At 63.1% G+C, this 19,104-nt stretch overlaps 2 protein-coding genes across 2 annotated transcripts; both read left to right on the forward strand.

Annotated features, from left to right (window-relative positions):
- The first annotated feature begins 77 nt into the window (after positions 1 to 77).
- On the forward strand, positions 78 to 12,924 carry SDF4 (stromal cell derived factor 4). The gene is made up of 7 exons (XM_082832922.1): positions 78 to 175; positions 3,241 to 3,593; positions 6,343 to 6,479; positions 6,961 to 7,074; positions 11,195 to 11,353; positions 11,557 to 11,732; positions 12,382 to 12,924. The coding sequence occupies exons 2-7, from the start codon at positions 3,289 to 3,291 to the stop codon at positions 12,556 to 12,558; spliced, it is 1,068 nt and encodes a 355-aa protein (XP_082689048.1). The 5' UTR covers positions 78 to 175; positions 3,241 to 3,288; the 3' UTR covers positions 12,559 to 12,924.
- A 3,075-nt stretch (positions 12,925 to 15,999) lies between these two features.
- Positions 16,000 to 18,670, forward strand: TNFRSF4 (TNF receptor superfamily member 4; the record flags this gene model as incomplete). The annotated part of the gene is made up of 7 exons (XM_082833017.1): positions 16,000 to 16,141; positions 16,391 to 16,513; positions 16,956 to 17,063; positions 17,320 to 17,386; positions 18,031 to 18,227; positions 18,373 to 18,501; positions 18,600 to 18,670. The coding sequence occupies 7 exons, from the start codon at positions 16,000 to 16,002 to the stop codon at positions 18,668 to 18,670; spliced, it is 837 nt and encodes a 278-aa protein (XP_082689143.1).
- Positions 18,671 to 19,104: the final 434 nt, after the last annotated feature.

Consider the following 19,104-nt stretch of genomic DNA (forward strand, 5'->3'; position numbering starts at 1 on the left):
CGCTTCCGCCCGGGGGAAAGATGGCGGCGCCGGCATCGGCGCGGGGAGGTCGCACCGCCCTGCGACCCGCCTCTTCCCGGAAGAGTGATGGCCGCGGCCTAAGAGGTGGCCCGTTGGAGGCGTCGCAGGCGCTCGGGTCGCGCTCGGTGGATCCTGGGTGCGGCGAGGGAGGCCGGTGAGTGAGGGTCCCAGGACGTGACAGCCCCTTCCCGGCCCCGGGGCGGCGGGAAGGCGGCGCGCCGCAGGCCGACGGGGCCTCGGGCGGCCGGCATCTGCTGCTGGCCCGGCCCCTCGGATGCCGGAGTCGGGGGTCGGTGGAGCCGGGTCGGCGGCCGCGGCCCCGCCGTTCGGGGGGTGGGGAGGGTCCGAAGTCCGGGTGAGGCCCGGGACACCCGGCTCGGCCCGGGGCAGTCGTTGCCAACGCCGTGTGCGACTCCTGAAGCCGAGGACGGAGCGTTTAGAAAAAGTGTTTGCGTTTTAACGACGATGTTCTTACTAGTTTCACCAGAGCGGGCACCAGGGCTGTCCAGGAGTCCGTGATGGGTCCCCCAGTCAGCGGGGCTGACCCTGCTCTGAAATCTCTTCCCCTGGGGCGGGAAGTGAACGGCTGACTCCTGTGCTCACCACGGTACAGAAACGTTGTGAATGGAGGGGAGGAAGTGCCCGACCTTCTGATGCCTACACGGTTATTTGGGGGTTACTCTTTGTGCAGAATATCATGTAAATAACATTCCCTGTACTGCCTATCAAGATAAGCAGAATGTGGGATTGACTGCTCTTCCCAGAAAAGTCCAGTCTTTTCGGTGTTTATGGCCACCAGTGAGCAGAGTGGCGTTAAGGCCAGGAGGAAGTTGTCTTGGTTTGCTTGTGGGCTCGGGGAATATATGCATCGTGGCAGAGCAGAAAGGCCTGCTGTGTGGACAGTGTGATGGGTGCTGGGGCGGTGCCCTCAGAGAGGGACAAGTGGAAGTTCCAGTAAATGTGGTTCAGGGGACGGTGACCACGCAGAGAGCACAGCTGGTGGGTTCTCGTGGGTGTGGGGAGGGTGCAGGCCCTCACAGACACGGAAGGAGGGACGTAAGGCGGCCCTTCCGTGAGAGTTGCGCCTCCAAGGAATGAGCCAGCTGAGCTGGGAGAGCAGGATCTCGTCCAGGGGTCCAGATAGCGCCTGGGCCCAGAGGACCTGAAACCGACGGAACGCGTCTCGGGTGATAGTAGAGCGAAGGGTCTTCTGTCTCGGCGCAGAAAAAATTCACTGAGCAGCAGAGTGACAGGTAAGGAAAGAGTTTATTACTGTAGGACGCCTGTGAGAGATACAAGCGGGCAGGCGGGGAGCTCTGCCCTGAGAACTAAGCTACATTTTTATAGCGGAAGGAAAATGGGCAGGGGAGAAGACCACCTTCTTCCTCATTCTTGAGTAGACGTCACCCTTCCATCACCAGTTCCTCCTCCTTGTCGGGCGGGGGAGTTTTCTTGTCCCTACGCGGTCAAACTGGGACTGTCATGGCGCAGTGGAAATGAGCAGAAAGGCGGTAACACATACTAAAATATGGGAAATCATCTCAGGCTTCAGTGTAGCGCCACCTTGTCCTTATATTTTTGTTTTTAGCTTGCGCAGAGGAGCGTGTCTTAGGAACCATTAACTTACTGACCTTAGCGAGCAGGATGTGGGTCTCATTCCCCCATTTTATCGTCCCGGGGCATGTCTTGTGCTTATGTTGCGTGGTTTGTTGCTAAGCAAGCCTGCTTGGTTTTGTGGTTAAGCAAACCTGCTTTCTAGAGTGATCATTAACTTACAGGGGTCTCCCACACGTTCTTCTTCATGGATGATCCCTTAGTGGGATTAACTGTTTAGTCACCTGCTTTGTCCCTTTACCCTGTCCTTGTCAGACCGACTGAGGTGTCCCCGTGCCAGGGGAGGCGTTGGTCAGGAGCGCGCAGGGTACAGAAGAGGCATCAGAGAAGCAAGTGGTGGCGTCTGCCAGCCGGGGAGGGCCTGTGGCCCTGGCCTTGGGCTGCGCTGCCAGCCAGCACAGGTGCCTGCTTGGCCTGATGGAGGGCACCGTGGTTCGAACCCCTTGTGCCTCACCTTGGACACCACCCTGGCCTGGGGGGCTTCCCTCCGCTGCTCCCTGTCAGGCCTGCTGGAGGGGGGCCTCCGCGGCACCTGGGAGGGCCGGCAGGCGTTTGCTGGGTGGACAAGCTCCAAGAGGAACACGTTAAGGGCAAGAAGGTCCTGAGGAGCGCAGTGGGGAAGTGGGGGGGGGGCCTGGAGGAGGAGCCGTGGGGGCGGGAAGGCAGGCGGCCCGGGGTGGGCAGCAGATGTGGGAGAGGCCGGGTGGCCGAGTGCTGGGTGTGAGCGCCTGTGGCCCTGGGGTCCCTGACGTGGACAGAGGGTGGCCTTGTTCCTTCACCGCCAAGCCCGGGCACGCCCAGGGTCACAGACTTCCTGGGTACTCTGGCCTTCTCGGTGTTCGTGTGTGAACGTGAGCAGGGATGCCTGTGTCTGTGTGTGTGTGAGCACACGTGGGCGTACGTGTGGATGCGTGCCTGTGTATGTGTGTGCATTCGTGTATGTGCATGAGTGCACTTGTGTGTGTGTGCCTGTGTGTGTGTGTACACGCTGTGTTTACGTGTGTACATGTGTGTGCACAAGGGTCGTGGAGGTGGGGAGGGGGAGGGGTGGTGCCCTGCCCGGTGGGTTTGGGCTTCGCTGGCACCAGGCCCTCACAAAGCCTTGGGGCGGGGAGGCCGAAGCTGAGGCGGGCAGGTGCCTTCGTCAAGGTCCCGGAGCTCGTGAGCGCTGAGCCGGCATCTGGAGAGTGAGTTATGGTGACTCTGGGGCCAGCTTCCAAGGACAGCCGTGCTGGGGGCAGCTCGGTGGGCCTGGAGAAGGGGCAGGGTTAGCGGTGCAGGGCGTACCTTGAGGCAGGGCCACCTCATCGTAGTTGGAGGGGGGAGTGGAAGAAGGAGAAAACAGGATGCCCAGCGTAGGTCCTGGAAACCAAGGACTTCTATTTCGTGTTACAAAGTAAACGTCTCTTTAGAGAAGTGTTTGCTGGGGCTCCATCATCTCATGGCTCTGCACCCTCTTCGTGGACCATTAAGTGCTGGCTGGGACCGGGCAGCCTCAGGCTGCTGGCTGCAGGCAGCTGTGCTGTCTGTGGGGCCTCCCGCGTTGCCCTGGGTGGTAGGCGGGCTGTGATCACCACCTCCTCACCTGCCACCCCCCTTCCCCAGCTCCCGGCCACACTCACAGGCCATCCTGCAGCGCAGACCCCGGCAGCCATGACCTCCAGGCAGGCTCCCCTCTGTGGCCTGGCCCCTCGCTGTCTCTGGCTCCTGGGGGCTGTCCTTCTGATGGACGCGTCCGCCCGGCCCGCCAACCACACGTCCGCTCGGGAGAGAGTGGGTAGCAGGGAGGAAAACGAGATCCTGCCTCCGGACCACCTGAACGGGGTGAAGCTAGAGATGGATGGGCACCTCAACAGGGATTTCCACCAGGAGGTCTTCCTGGGCAAGGACACGGACGGCTTTGAACAGGACGCGGAGCCCCGGAGGAGCCGGAGGAAGCTGATGGCCATCTTCTCCAAGTAGGTGCTGCTGGGGCCTGTGGGGGGGCGTGGGGGGCTGGCCTCGGCCTCCCTGTTGGTCCAGTCCTGGCTCTGCGCGGCGCCGAGGTGACGAGGCCCCCCTCGGTGACGTGCTGTGGAGGTGGTGCTGTAACACGAGCTCCTGGGAAGTTGGCAGCGTGGGAGCCGCGAGGCAGCAGCCCTGCGCCCTGTGTCCGGCGGGGGCTCAGAGGGCGTGGGGAGGGCTGCGTGGGGCAGAGGCGCCAGCACCCTGCTGCCCGTGGGACTGGTCGCAGTGCCAGTTAGAGGCAGGGCCCGTGGGCGCGGAGCTGCTGCCGGGCACGGTCGGCCGTCGGCTCCGCGCCGCCATCAGCGCTCCAGTGAGCGTGTGCGGACAGGGCTGTACTGTTCTGCTGGCCTGGAGCCACGACAGGTTGAGGTGATGGGCGGACAGGGCCCATGGGGCAGGTGGTGGGGAGGGGGAGGGGTTTGGCCTGGGGACACCAGGCGGGCCCGATGGGTCTGCTCTCTGCACGCATTGTGGGTTAGGCGCCCGCAGGCCATGGGCTGGTCCGGGGCTCTGCCTCAGCGCCGGCCTGGCTGGTCTCAGGCTCGGTACTGGCGATACGGTGGCTGCCAGGGTCATGTGCCAGGACGCACGATGGGTGGCTCTTGGTTCCAGAAAGGAGACTGACTCTCTCGTGGGGGGCTGTGCGTGCACACAGGGGTCACGCGGCCGGGGGACCAGCTCTGGCAGCATCCCCGTTGGTGAAGTGGGGGACCAGGGGCGGGGCGGCGGCCCCCCGAGGCGCCTAGCCGGCCGCCTGGCCCCCTGGATGTGCCCTCTTCAGTTTGAGGAACTGATCGTTGTCAGCGGCTGAAGTGACCGAAACCTTGTCCGGCGCCCAGACCTCACTGTCTCGTGAAGCCGGGAAGGAAGCTGTGAGCGGGGCCACAGGGCACGTGGCTTCTTCCAGGGATCAGCAGGGCAGCCGCGTGCACCAGGCCGAGGGGACCCCCGGAGTGGGGAGGAGTGGCGACAGAGCCTCCCTCGCAGCTGCTCTGGGAGTGGGAGTGGGGTTCAGGTGCAGAGAGCAGATCACCGGGAAACGCAGAAAACCGGGCTCCTGGGGCCGTTGCAGCTGCGCGGCTGCATCCACCCATGTCACGTGTCTTCCTTATACGTCCCGTGTCTAACAGGTTTGTCATCGGGGAGCGTCTAGCCCGTGTTCACCTTCTCAGTCGGACCCCCCCCAGAGCCGTCCCACTTGGAGGTGCCACCGTGGGCCCTGTGGGGCCCCCTGCAGCTGCTGTTGCCTCCCCTGCACCCTGCCCGGGGCAGATCAAACACGTAGCCTCAAGACCTAGGTTGCGTAGCACCTCTCAAGTGAGGTTTTTATTCTGGAGTGGTTTTAGGTTAACAGAAAGATGCAGACCGAGGCACACTTGTGGAAACTGAGACACGACGGTGCTCTGTTACTGTTCCCCGCGCTCCAGGCTGCAGGTCACGCGCTGCCCCAGGGTCCTCGTTCTGCCCGGGGTCCCATCTGGGAGGCTACTTTTTCGTGACCTTGACGGTTTTGGGGAGGACCACTCAGGTGTTTTGTAGCGTGTCCCTGATTTGGGCTTTGTCTGCTGTGTTTTCTCCTGGTTAGACAGGGGTTGTGGTTTATGGAAAGAAGACCCCAGAGGTGAGGTGGCGCTCTCGTGACATCACATCAGGGCACCTGACGTCCGCACGACATCACGGGGGCTGTCGGCCTGGTCACCTGGCTCAGGGGGGATCTGCCAAGGAGTGTCACTCCTTGTCCTGTCCTCCCGTCTCTCTGGCAGCCACTCAGAGGGGCAGCCCACCCTCCCGGGGGTGGGAGCGAAGCTCTGGGGAAGACCCACCGTGTGGTCTGGACTCCCGTAAGGAGGATGGACGCGTGGGTGTCGTCTGCACTTTGGTGGGGACGCAGCTCCGCGCTGTCGGTTTGGCTGCCCACCTCGTTCCAGCCTTGGCCGCCAGGACCTTGTCGTTGCCCATCCCTCCCACCCCCCGCCCCTTGTGAGCGCTTCCTTCCTTTCTTGCACTGCCAGCCACGCCAGCTTCCCTTCATCTTGTTGTGTTCCCGCCTCAGCCCTAGAATCACCCAGTTCTCTGGGGAGCGCTGGTTCGTTTCATGGGAGAGTGGGATTTAGAAACGAGGACCTGGCAGCGGGTGTGGGCGTTGCTGCTGGGGTGTCCTTGCCTGTAGTCCTTTCCTATGTGTGTGTGTGCCAGCCCGTGCATACACATGTGTTCTGACCCATGTCCACTGGTGTGCACTAGCCATGCACACACCCACATATGCACGTGAGTGTGTGCAGAGTGTACAGCTGCCGGCACACTTGCACCTACAGCTGTTTCTTTGTCTCACTGGCTGTGTTTGTGCGAGTAGACACGACTGTGCTCCAGTGTCTGAGCTCCAGCCCTGTTACCAGGGACTCCTCGTGAGTCCCAGGTGTGTGGGTCTGTGGACCCCGTCCTGCGGCAGGGGGGAGGCTTGTTCCCCTCGCTGTGGTCCCGAAACGGATGGGGTAGTGACACTGCCCAGCGTCCTCCCTGATTCCCCCACTGTGTCCCCCACATCCCCCCGACTTCTCCTGCGTCACCGTTGGGTGGGATGTGTTGCTGTTCGTGGTGGTTTTGTGGCTGCCTGCAGAACGCCTGTGGCCATCCTTCTGTCCGTACACCCGTCTGTCGGGGTGCTGGAGGCCTCGCCTGACACGTCTCGTGGGCCTGCAGGGTGGATTTGAACACCGACAGAAGGATCAGTGCCAAGGAGATGCAGCGCTGGATCATGGAGAAGACGGCCGAGCACTTCCAGGAGGCCATCGCGGAGAGCAAGGCGCACTTCCGAGCTGTGGACCCCGACGGTGACGGTACGGCCAACCTCGCCCTGACCCTGGTGGCCTGAGGCTGCTGGCGGAGGGCGGTGCCTGGAGGTGTGTGCGGGGGCGGGGCTCCAGGCCGAGGGCCCAGGAACGAGGAGGTGAGAGGCAGGAGGGGTCTGCAGGTGCTGCCAGGGAGACAGATGCCAGCATGCCGTGCAGGCGGGGACCACGGGGCTAGGCTCTGTCGTGAAGCTTGGAGCCGTGTTTTGCTGCCCCTGCCTCTACAGATGCCCTTAGCACCAGGATTTTGGATTGATGGCTTAAAGTAACTAGATACGTCTTTTTAAAACGTTCAGTGTTGGGATGCCCCTGGCGGTCCAGTGGTTAAAACTCCTCACTTCCAATGCAAGGGGCTCGGGTTCGATCCCTGGTCGGGGAACTAAGATCCCACGTGCCCCACGGCGCGGGCAAAAAAAAAAAAAAAAGCGTTCGTTGTTAAACCTCCTAACAAGCTGTCTTGCTCTTTCAGGCCATGTGTCATGGGATGAGTACAAGGTGAAGTTTTTGGCAAGCAAAGGCCATGATGAGAGAGAAGTTGCTGATAAGATAAAGAATAAGTGGGACCTGAACATCGACGAAGAGAGTAAGGGCTCGGCCTCCCGTGGCCAGCGTGGCGCGCGTGACAGCACAGACGCCGGGAGGGAAGGGGGCGAGGCGGGTGTGGCCACAGCCGGGTGCTCCCACGGGGCCGCTAGGCAGAGCCCCCAGGATCCCCCAGGTGCCTTGGGTGGGTAGGTGCAGCCGGCGGCCTCAGGTGGGCTTGAGCTCCGGGGAGGAGGTGGCGGACGCACCAGAAGCAGGTCTCGGCTGGGACAGGTCCTCGGTGCCAGACGAGGTCCGACCCCGGGAGTCGGCAAGGCCGGGGGGGCTCCTGCCTGCGGTGCCTGGAGGCCGCAGTCCCAGCCGGCTCTCCCCTTAGCTTTTCAGAGACGTTCCTTGAAAAACCCGTCTCCCTGGTACAAAATTTGACGCCTTTTAGCTGAGTTCTGAAGCACCACTGAAGAGTTCTCGTGACCTTCACTGGTTACTGTCTCCAGCTCTGTGCCATCCCGTCCCTCCCCGGGGTTCGTTCGCAGCCGGATGTCGAGTTCAGCTCGTTGGGGGCTTTGTCAGAGCGCCGTGTGCTTCCTGTGTTCTCCTGTTCGGTCTCTGCTGGGCGGGTCGTCCCTGCCATTGTCATCCAGTGTGTCGTTTTCTCTTGATGGACACGTGAGTGCCGGATTTTTACTGGGACGTCTCTGTGCCTGTGATGCTACCCTGTTTGTCTCACGTGCACCTGGCCGTCAGGGTTGCGTCATGGCCTCCTGCTGGTGTCTGTGGCCCTTCCCGCGTCTGCTTTGTGACGGCTGGCACTGTGTTCTTTGGTCCAGGGATGTTCGTTACTGTTATGTGTGTAGACGTGCTGTGGGCGCCACGGTTCTCTGTCAGGGTTGGTGTTTTTGGCACTGGACTCTCGTCTGCCATCAGGTTGCGATCTGCGCCTTGTTTCTGTGTGTGCTCTTTAGTTTTTAGTTCCGAATTTCGCTTGTTCCCTGCTGTGGTGCAGGGAAGCCATTGGCTTCTGTATGGCAGCCTTCCCTCCTGTAGCCTTGCTGTGCTTGCTGAGTGGCTCCAGGAGTTTCTTGTCGATTCTTTCGGGTTTTCTACGTAGGCGGTCGTGACATCGTTGAACAAAAACGGTTTATTTCCTCTTTCCCAATCAGTGTCTCTTTTATTCCTTTTCTTGTCTTAGTGCAGCAGCTGGACTTCCCGTGCGATGTTGAAGAGCAGTGGTGAGAAGGGCCATCCTTGCTTTCAATCTGAGTTTGGTGGAAAAGCTTCGGCTTTCTCGCCGTTATGATCTTAGCTGTGGGTTTTTAGTGGGTATTCTATATCAAGGGGACGAGTCCCTTCTGTTCCTAGCGTGCTGAGAGTTTTCGTCATGAATGGGTGTTGGATTTTGTCAGATGCTTTTTTGCATCTATTGATACGACCACGTGATTTCTTTTCATTAGCCTGTTGATGTGAATATCAGTTGAATTTCAGACGTTGAACCAACCTTGCCTATGTGGGATAAATCCCACTTGGTTGTAACGTGTAATTGTTTTTGTATGTTGTTGGATTTAATCTGCTAATGTATATATATGTTTTTTTTTGTTTTTTTTTTTGTTGTGCTGGTGGTGGTGGTATGCGGGCCTCTCACTGCTGTGGCCTCTCCCGTTGTGGAGCACAGGCTCCAGAAGCGCAGGCTCAGCGGCCAGGACACGAACCCGTGTCCCCTGCATCGGCAGGCGGACTCTCAACCACTGCGCAGCCAGGGAAGCCCCTGCTAATATTTTGTTGAATGTTTTTGTGTCTATATTCATGCGAGACATCAGTCTGTAGTTTTCTTGTGTCCTTTCTGCTTTTAGTGTTAGGACTCAGAGGATGAGTTAGGAAGTGTTCACTCTGTCTCTCTCCTCTGGAAGAGATTGTGGAGATTGGTATGGCCTCCTTCCCACATGTTTGGTAGAATTCACCTGTGAACCGCCCTTGAGACTTGGTTTTTCCAAAGCGTTTTGTTTTTTATGGGCTACGTAGAGGTTAGCTTTGTATTGTGCGCCAGCCTGAATTTCTTGGTAATAGATGGGTTAAGCTCATTTCTGTTTCTATTGATATTTCTTTTTTTCCTTTCATCTTTCCCTCTGCTAGTGTGGGATTTAGAGGCCCCACTTTCCTTTTCTTAGCAGTCACATGACCCCACCTGGCGGCCTGACAGGTGTGAATGGGGCACCCAGCTCTCCAGGCGTGCGCATGGGGGCTGCGCATTGTGGGCAGGGGTTTCGTATCTTACAGCTTTACTGTTTTCTTCTCAGTCCATCGTTGACTGTCTAAGTCAAGACCATTTTACTCTGTTCTGGGCAGTATAGAGGCCTCCTTCCTAGTTTGTGTGGTGTCACCCAGGATTTTGGTTCTGCTGGTTTTTATTTATTTATTTAATTTATTTATTTTTGGCCGCGTTGGGTCTTCATTGCTACGCACGGGCTTTCTCTAGTTGCCGCGAGCGGGGTCTCCTCTTGTGGTGCGCGGGCTTCCCATTGCAGTGGCTTCTCTTGTTGCGGAGCACGGGCTCTAGGCGTGCGGCTTCAGTAGTTGTGGCTCGCGGGCTTTAGAGCGCAGGCTCAGTAGTTGTGGCGCACGGGCTTAGCTGCTCCGCGACACTTGGGATCTCCCCGGACCTGGGCTCGAACCCGTGTCCTCTGCATTGGCAGGCGGATTCTTCACCACTGTGCCACCAGGGAAGCCCCTCTGCTGTTTTTTAAAGCCTGTAAATAGGATGTTATTTTCTTCCTGAAATGGTTGTTGGCCATTTTTATGTTTGTCTCCATTTTGTGTTTCCACTGTTTGTCCTGGGTTCAGACCGTCCCCCGAATGTGTCCTTTAGAGGTGTCTGGGGGGCCCCTGTCCTCCTCCTGCCAGCACTGGAGATTTAGCACTGGCTTCTGGGGTAGCTGCTGGCCGTCTGTGCCTGCTTGTCTGTCCTCAGCGCCCTTTCCCTTGGGTGTGTGTGGGGTCAGGACGTGTTCTTCCTGGATCTAGAGCTCATGGTATCTCCATCCGCCCAGCCCTCACCTCACTCCCGTGTGTTCATGAGTCTGGGGTGGGGGAGGGGGGTGAGCAGCTCTGGGGGATCAGAAATGAAAAGTGGCTGTCGAGGGTCCCAGAGGAGGGAGAGCGTGGGGGGGGCTGAGCTCACGTGGCCCCCCGGGGCCGCCGTCCCCTGTGCTGCAGACGGGGTCCCTCCAGGCCTCCAGCTTCTGGTGCTGCCAGCGTCCCTGCTTGTGGCCACTGCTCTCCAATCTCATCTCCTCTTACACAAGGACACCGGGGCTTAGGGCCCACCTGAATCCCAGGTGGTCTCGTCTCAAGAACCTTTACTAATTTCACCTGCCAAGACCTTTTTCCCAGATCAGGTCGCGTTCGCAGGCTCTGGGTAGACACGGCAAGGCAAGCCCATGCCCATCCCACCACTCCTGTCCCCGTGGCCGGGCAGGTAGGCAGTGGGCGATCCTGTAGTTGCCACGGCTCTTCTGTCCTTCTGTCAGAAGGCACGAGGTGTGAGGCCACAGGCGTTGTGTGGGGTTCTCCCCGTCGCGACCGGGCCGGGCCCGGCGTCCCTGTTCCCAGCCGGAAGCTGGAGTTGGGCCCCGGGTGAGGGTGCGGATGCTGTGCCGGCTTCTCCCCGCTCCCTGGCTGGACACCCAGCCCGTCACCGACCACCGGCCCCAGGGCCCCTCGCCGGGCCTTCCCACAGTGGCAGGGGTAGCGGGGATCGCACAGGGGACGCGTGAGTCATATCTGGAAACTGAGTTTTCCCTCAGAGCCCTGCCCGGGACAGTGCACGGGCGGAGACGGAAGGGAAGCAAGTCGTGCCTTTGTTCCCACAGAGCCGGCGCCCGCTTCCCGGGAACGAGCAGGGGCGGGGCTGTGTCTAAGGGGGTCTGTGTCCGGGGTGGTGGGGGGGGGTCTGTTTCAGTTGAGGGTCTGCACCTGCATCTTGGGGCGTCTGTGTATCTGCGCCCCAGGGGGCTGAGGACCCCTCCGAGGGCCAGGCCCTTGGCCCCGCGTGCCACCACATCCTGAGCTGGCCCCCCCTGCACTCGGGCTGCGTGTCTCGGAACTTTCTGGATGCGTGCAGGGGTCCCGTGTGCGTGGGTCCTCACGGATGCGCCTCTCTCTCTCAGCACAGGAAGTCCTGGAGAACCTCAAAGACCGCTGGTATCAGGCGGACAACCCGCCCCCGGACCTGCTGCTGACGGAGAGCGAGTTCCTGTCGTTCCTGCACCCCGAGCACAGCCGCGGCATGCTGCAGTTCATGGTCAAGGAGATCATCCGGGACCTGGGTGAGGCCCAGCCGCGGAGGTCAGCATGGGCCGGTCCTGGGCTGGGTGGCCCGCGGGGGCTGTACGGCCGCTGTTTGGGGTCAGGCCGAAACCGCACAAACTGAAAACCTGGCAGCAAAGCCCCGTCAGTTGAGTTTTCTCCGGAGTGGCCTCAGTGGTCCCGCGCCCGCTGGAGTCTTGACGTCTGCCCCCGTGTCCCGCAGACCAGGATGGTGACAAGAAGCTCTCGCTGTCCGAGTTCATCTCTCTGCCCGTGGGCACCGTGGAGAACCAGCAGGGCCAGGACGTGGACGACGGCTGGGTGCGAGACAGGAAGAGAGAGTTCGAGGAGCTGATCGATGCCAACCGCGACGGGATCGTGACCGCGGCGGAGCTGGAGGTGGGTGTGGGGCCCGCTGCTCTGGGCAGCGGGGTCGGCCTGGCCGGACGCTGGGGCGGGAAGGCTGTGCGCCGCTGGACCCGCTTCCTGCCTCGGAGTGTCTTCACTGGTGTCGCGTGTAGGTGCTGCGTGGGGCTTGTTTTTCCCCATTGCTGCATGAGTCATTTCATTTTAGCCGGAGCTCTCTGATCCCTGCTGATAGCGGCGGGACCCCCGGTTCAGGAGCTCCTTCCCCTCAGCACTGCCGCCCCGGCGGCCAAGCCGGTCCGTGTGTGTGTGCCCCGCTCCAGGGCCAGCCCTCCCCCTGTCCTGCCCTTCCGTGGGCGTGGAGCTACCCATGCCGGTGCAGGCTGCCTGTCCCTGAGCCACTTCCGGCCTGGCACCCACCTTCCAGAACGTTCTAGAACATTCCCACCTCCCTGCCCCGCAGCTTCTGTCCCACTAGCTCACGGAGTATTTCCAGCAAGACCTCACCTCCTGGAGCTGGTTGTGGTGTCACAGCCCCGCTGAGGCAGGGGTGCCAGCCTGCATGGGGCGTCCTCCGGGCGGGGGGTCTCGGCTGCGTGGCCGGATGCGGGCTGAACGTGAGGAGATGCCTCTGGCCCGGGGCGGCATGGGCTGTGGCGGTGCTGAGCCGGGGCCCTTGCAGGACTACATGGACCCCATGAACGAGTTCAGCGCCCTCAACGAGGCCAAGCAGATGATCGCCGTTGCCGACGAGAACCAGAACCACTGCCTGGAGCCCGAGGAGGTGCTCAAGTACAGCGAGTTCTTCACGGGCAGCAAGCTGGTGGACTACGCCCGCAGCGTGCACGAGGAGTTCTGAGCCGCCGCCGCCGCGCCCACCCCTCCCCCACCCCGCCCCGTCCCGTCCCTCCCGCGGCGCCTCGATTCCCGCGATTCCCGCGTACCCACTGCTTCTCGCTTCCGAGAACTGGAGCCCTTCTGCCAGAGGCACCGGCCACATCAGGGCCTGCGGGCTGGCCACACCGTGGGAAATACGCAGCTCCCGCCGTTTCCTTGAAAACTGAAAGATGAAGGCTTTGCTGGAAACCAGCAGCCGGCGGCTGGGGGGTCGGGAAGGGGCCGTGAGAGCCGCCGGCCCTGTGGCGTTCAGTCTCCGAGGAAACGCTAATACTGGTGACAGGAATCACATTAATTTACTTTGAAATATAGTTTCCTTTTTCTCCCAGCTTCATTTTTTTGGTGGGAAAAAAAACACGTAGACGACTTCGGATGTCTGTGGCCAGGCGGCTTCCACTTGAAGCTTTGCGGTGGGCGGTTTGGTTAGAGCAGGGGCTTGCTAGCGCCGGTGGTCACCTGCGACACAGGGGAGGATGACACGGGGCCGCCAGGCGGGACGGTGTCCTGGTGGGGGACAGGGAGGGGCCGTCTGCAGGGCGGGAGTTGGGGATCTGGGCTGCAGATTTAAAGTCAGGAGCTGGAGTCCAGGCTTGGGTGAGGCCACCTGGGACGGGCTGGGAGGAAGTGGGAGTTTGGGGTGGAGGGGGCTCTGAGGACGAGCCCTGGGCCCCCAGGGCGCGGGGCTGGGGGCAGAGAACTGGGGGAGTCCCCAAGAGCCACCCAGAGTCCTGGCCTGGGGCGGGGGGGGGGCGGGGAGGGGCGACCTGGGGGGTCAGGAGCCTCTGGCGGGAGAGGTGAGACCTGGTCCCCCCGGCCGCGGTCCCACCACCACACCGGGCCCTTCCCCCAGGGTTGGCACGCCCGCTGGCTTGGCTGGGGTGCGGGCTGGGGGGGGTGTGGGCAGTGAGAGTTAAGTGACAAGGGAGGGTCTCCACTCTACATACCCACGAACCTGGCCCCCCGCCGGGCCCCCCTCAGAGCCCTGAGCCGTGGCCCATGGTGCCTCGGTGGACGGCTCACCCGGCCAGGGGGTCCGCACGGGCCTTTGAAGGCCCTGCTGGGGTTGGAGGCTCGGGCCAGGTGGGCAGAGAGGCTGCCCTGAGCTGCCCACGTGACCTGCTTCCGAGCAGCGTGGGGAGGGGCCGCCGCAGAATCTGGGCCGGTTTCCAGACAAACAAGAGGAAAGGCTTTTCAGAACTGCGACCAGAAGGCGGGGTGGGAGGGCGGGGCCCGTGGCTCTGGCCGTGTGGGTGGGTGGCCACCAGCAGGTGGGACGCTGGGACAGAGGTGCGGGCCGGCCCCCGTGCGCTGCCCAGAGTCGGGGCCTTGGGCAGGGGGCGGGCGGCCTCCCCTGCCATGGCCCCCGTAAGGCATGGGGTGCTGCCCGCCAGACCCCGAGTTACTTCCACCTCAGCAGCTATGGTTTGTCTCAAAATAGTTTTTCTCACTGTCAGTGGGAGACGGGGCACAACACACGCACACACAAGTGTGCACAGCAGGCTGCCTGGAGCCCTGCCCCTCCCCCATGGACCCTCCCTCTCTTTGGAGGCTGAGGGCGAAGACCCTGCGGTGGCCCCTGCCCGCAGGCGGAGCTGGCTGGCGGAATTTCCCGCAGGTGGGCAGGGAGCCCCACATCCTACCTGTGCCCCCAGGAGGTGGGGGGTTTCCAGCCACTGCGGGAGGCCTGCACCACCCCCCCCCCCACCGCCAAAGCTTCAGGTTAACCATTAAGCAGATAATCCTGTCTCGTGGTTCAGATTTAAAAGCACCAAAGCCATACGGCCTCCCTGCCTTGGGCCACCAGGATCAGAGCTTTGCATGAGAGGGAGCATGTGCACACGTGTGTGCGTGCATGTGTGCATGTGTGTGCGTGGGCACCTGTGCTCCTCCCTCGTGCCCCACGGGGGGCCGGTACAAAGGCCCTCCCCACCTGTCCTGAGGACACGGGAGCTCTCTTTCCTGTCCCAGTGGTGCTGCAGGAACACCCTAAACCTGGGGTGGGTGTGGTGCAGGGAGAGCCTGGCATGGCCTCCAGAGTTTTTAGGAAGATAGCCCCTGCCCGGCCAGGGGGCAGAGCGGAGAGTCTGTCTTCACGGGACACCCCGCCCAAGGCACATGCCCAGGTGCTCATGGGAGCACACATCCCGGCATGTGGAGCCAGCGCCACACATGCGTGCTGCACACACGGCTGGTGCACGCTCCCAGGCACACGCCACCCCCAGGGCACCGGGCAGGGCTTGCCCAGCAGCACGTGTTCGGTCTGCTCAGGTGGCTTGCAGCACAGACGTTTACCCTCTGCTAGTCCTGGAGGCTGGATGTCCAGAGACCGAGGAGTGGGCAGCGTTGGTGTTTCCTGAGGCCTTTTTCCTCCCTGTGTCCTCATGTGGTCGTGCCCTGTTCGTGTCTGTGCCCTGCCCTCTTCCTCTTGTAGGGACACCAGTCACACTGGATCAGGCCCACCCTGTGACCCCACCCAGCCTTTATGGCCTCCTGAGAGGCCCCGGTCTCCCAGTACAGCTGCACGGGGATCACGCTTCCACATGTGGGTTTAGGGCACTAACGTGGATTCAGATGCCTGCTGTGTTCAAGGATGCTCAGCTGCTCTCTCCCTCTCACACCAGCACACACCCTCACGTGCTTGCGCACCCACTGTGGGCACTGGTCATGAGGCATCTGACCCACCAGGGCTGCTGGCATTGGTCCGAGCTAGTTTTGGACACTTGGGCCAGTGACCATGCTCTGGAGCCCTGGACACCACCAGCCCTCCCCCTGCACCTGATGCCTGACCCAGTGTGCTGCCCTGGCTCGCCCATGTGCTCTGGGCACCCTTTTGTGGGGCAGGGGTGAGGACTGGCCTCAGGGTGAGCCCCCCGCTCCTCTTCAGGGCTCTGCCCTGCAGAGAGGGGGGCGCCCAGGAGGAGTGAGCCAGGTGGAGGGATCCCAAGACCACCCCGGTCTGGGCAGCTTGGCCAGGCTGGGCAGGGCAGGGGGACAGCCAGGATGCCTGGCGGAAGGGGCTCCAGTTTCCTGTGAGACAGGAGTGGGAGGGGTCCAGGGGGAGGGGTCAGTGCAGACCGGCTGGGCTGGAGGACCTGGCCTGGTGGCCCTGGCAGGGGTCAGGGGGCTGCGGGTCCTCACTCAGGCCCCGGATCTGCACACTGCAGCTGCTGGCTGGGCCGAGCCTGAGGCCCACGGCCGTTATCGCGGGGTTGGGGGCCTTGGCGCCCAGGGCAGAAGAGAAGCCCAGGACCGGGACACAGGCTGCCTTCCAGTGCTTCCTGGGGCCTCCTTCCTCCTGGTCCCCTCCTCCTGCCCTCCCCACCCCTCCCCCGCAGCCCTTATAGCCACATCCTGCAAGGAAAAACCCCAGACTCCCGAGCTGTGGGGCTGAGAGCAGCCGAGAATGCGCGTGGGAGCCCAGCCACCCAGGGCGCCGGGCTCGGCCTTCCTGCTCCTGGGGCTCGCGCTGGGCGCTGCGGCCCAGCTCAACTGTGTTGGGGACACCTACCCCAGTGGCAGCAGGTGCTGTAAGGAGTGCCAGCCAGGTGAGTGGCCTGGACGTGGAGTGGGGGAGGGGTGCCTACAGGGACCCAGGATGAGGAGACGGGGTCAGGGGACACAGGGACCTACAGATGGGGTCACATGGTGAGGCACCGTGGGGCGAGTGGACTTAGGGCAAGCGGGTGACCTGGAGCCACGCCTGGGATGGGATGGTGGGCCAGCCAGAGGCGGTCGGGGGCTGCTGTGGGGAAGGCCAGGCTGTGGGGAGCTCTGAGCCCGGCCTCCCGTGGCAGGTTATGGGATGGAGAGCCGCTGCAACCACGCCCGGGACACGGTGTGCCGTCCGTGTGAGCCCGGCTTCTACAACGAGGCAGTCAACTACGAGGCCTGCAAGCCCTGCACACAGTGCAACCAGAGTGAGCACTGCCAGGCGCCCCGGCCCCGCTGGTACCCACTTCACACGGTGCCTCGGAGCAAACTCCAGACCACGCCGGGGCCTGCCCTCCCCTGCCCCAGAGTACCACAGTCAGCTGAGGCCACCCACGGGGCTCCTCCCCCTCCCAGAGGGCCAGGGCCATGTGGCTGAGTGGGTGAGACCCAGAGTCAAGGACCACAGAGGGTCCTGAGCAGGCTGGAGGAGGGGTGGGAAGAGCAGGCAGAGCTGCCACGGGGTGACCCCTGGGCCTGTGTGGCCAAGAGGGACATGGCATCCGGGGATGGGAGAGGACCAGAGGCCACCCGGCTGCGAGGGGGCAGCTGGCCCGGGGGAGATAGCTGCAGACCCTCAGCCTCGGTCCCCCAGCCTGCTCTGTGTCTCTGGCCTCCCCACTGACTGCGCCCACCCTACCCGACCCCCAGGAAGTGGGAGCGAGCCCAAGCAGAGATGCACACCCACGAGAGACACGGTCTGCGGCTGCAGGCCGGGCACCCAGCCCCAGGACGGCTATGGCTACAAGCGTGGAGTTGGTGAGGGGTGCCTCTGGAACCATGTGGAAGGAGCATGTCCCTCACACGCTGTCACCTCCCCTCAGCACCCCGACCCCAGGCTTGGCCGAGTGCCCTCTCCCCCAGGCAGGTCAGGCCAAGACAGGGGCTGGGGGGCTCCCAGGTCGTGGCCAGTGGATGGCATGTAGGCAGAGAGGGGCTGCTGGAGGCCCTGGGGGGTGAGCGTCTGGGCCCCCCAGGGGTGGCAGATGGGCAGAGCCTGCTGACTCTGTTGCAGACTGTGCCCCGTGCCCACCAGGACACTTCTCCCCGGGCAACGACCAGGCCTGCCAGCCCTGGACCAAGTGAGTGTCCCTGGGGCTGGACGGTTTGGGTGGCCTGGGGTCTGGGAGCCAGGGGTCAGGTCTGGGAGTAGGAAGCTGCTGGCTGGGAGCTCCGGGGCCCGGCACCCCGTGACCCCTTCCCCCCATGTTAGCACCCCCACCCCCCCGACGTTGGTCCCTGCCCCGCCCCCACGACCCCTGCTCGGCCCTGACCCAGCCTCCTCCCACTGACCTTCCTGCTGGGCTGGAGCGGGGAGGCCGTGAGACCCCAGCCCAGGCCCGGGAGGGTGTGAGACCCTCACTCATTCACAGCTGAGAGGCCCCCGTCCTTGTTGAGCTGACCTGGTGGGGGTAGGAAAAGAGCAGGCAGGGGTTTGGGAGAGAGGGGTGCAGGCGGGAACAGGTCAGGGGAGCGGGTGTGGGAAGCAGGCTGAGAAGGGGGTGGAGGCCGGGGGAGGCCCAGGCTCCTGGGGGCTGGCAGGGACCTTGGCCTCTCTCCTCGCCGCCTTTGGGCTGGACTCTGATGCTGCCTGAGTGACCTGCTGTGGACCCCTGTCACCCCTCACATCTCCCTGGTCCTGCCCCAGTTCTCGGCCCGTCCCACTGGTGGGGGACGAGTGGGGTGGGGGACATTCTGGCCTGATCAACACCCCTGCCCCGCTCAGCTGCACCTCGTTAGGAAAGCGAACACTGCAGGCGGCCAGCAACAGCTCGGACGCTGTCTGTGAGGACAGGAGCCCCCGACTCACACCAGCCTGGGAGACCCAGGGCCCCGCAGCCCGGTCCACCCCCGCTCAGCCCACCACTACCTGGCCAAGGGCCTCACAGGGGCCCTCCACGCCCCACGCAGAGCCCCCCAAGGGTAAGGGGGCCTGGCCCTCCCCCAACCCAAGGGGGGTGGGGTGGCGGGGAGGGTGGGTGGAGCTGCCCGCTGGCCGGGTGCGGCCCTCCTGCAGTGGACTCCTTCCCTGGTGGACCCCACCCCAGAGGGCCCTGCCTCCCCGCAGGCCCTGAGCTGGCCGCTGTCCTGGGCCTGGGCCTGGGCCTGGGCCTGCTTGGCCCCGTGGCTGCCGCGCTGGCCTTGCTCCTGCACCACAGGGCCTGGAGGCCGACGCCCAACGCCCCCAAGCCCCCCGGTGAGTGCTCTCGGTGGGCCCCAGAGCGCGCTGCCTGCGGGAGGCTGGGACCCCGCCCACCTCCCGCCCCCCACCCCTCACCCCTTCCTCCTCCGCAGGGGCAAACAGCTTCCGGACCCCCATCCAAGAGGAGCATGCCGATGCCAACTCCAGCCTGGCCAAGATCTGAGCAACGCCCACTGGCGTAGAAGCCGGCGCCCCTCTGCAGGCCGGGGCCCCCAGACGCAGGCCGCCCCACCCGTCACCCCCGGACCCTGGCGCCCTGTCCCCCCGCCCTGTGCCGTTTTAGGCGCTCCTGGGCTGGCACCCTGGGCCCTGCTATGTATGCTGTGCGTACTCCCCACCCAGGGTGGCCCCAATAAACGACGCTGGCAAATGTGGGCCTCTGACTGGGCACCAGTGGTCTGAGGGCTGCACACACGGGGGCTGGCTGTGGGGTAGGGGCTCCCCTGGCTCCCTCAGAGACCTGGGGCTGCTGTCCTGCTCGCTGGGCACCTCCCAGCGCCTCTGGGGAGCGTGGCAGCCAAAATAAGTGCATGGGGAGCCGCGAGCCCTGCCTGGCAAGCGCGATGCTAGCCCGGCCCGACGGACCCCACGCACCCA

The sequence above is a fragment of the Leucopleurus acutus genome, assembly GCF_964270905.1.
Source record: "Leucopleurus acutus genome assembly, chromosome: 2".
Taxonomy (NCBI): Eukaryota; Metazoa; Chordata; class Mammalia; order Artiodactyla; family Delphinidae; genus Leucopleurus; species Leucopleurus acutus.

Coding starts and splice junctions, on each gene's coding strand:
- SDF4 (XM_082832922.1), top strand. CDS start 3,289: ATGACCTCCAGGCAGGCTCCCCTCTGTGGCCTGGCCCCTCGCTGTCTC. Junction 6,480..6,960: donor TGTGGACCCCGACGGTGACG/GTACGGCCAACC, acceptor TTGCTCTTTCAG/GCCATGTGTCATGGGATGAG. Junction 11,354..11,556: donor GGAGATCATCCGGGACCTGG/GTGAGGCCCAGC, acceptor CGTGTCCCGCAG/ACCAGGATGGTGACAAGAAG.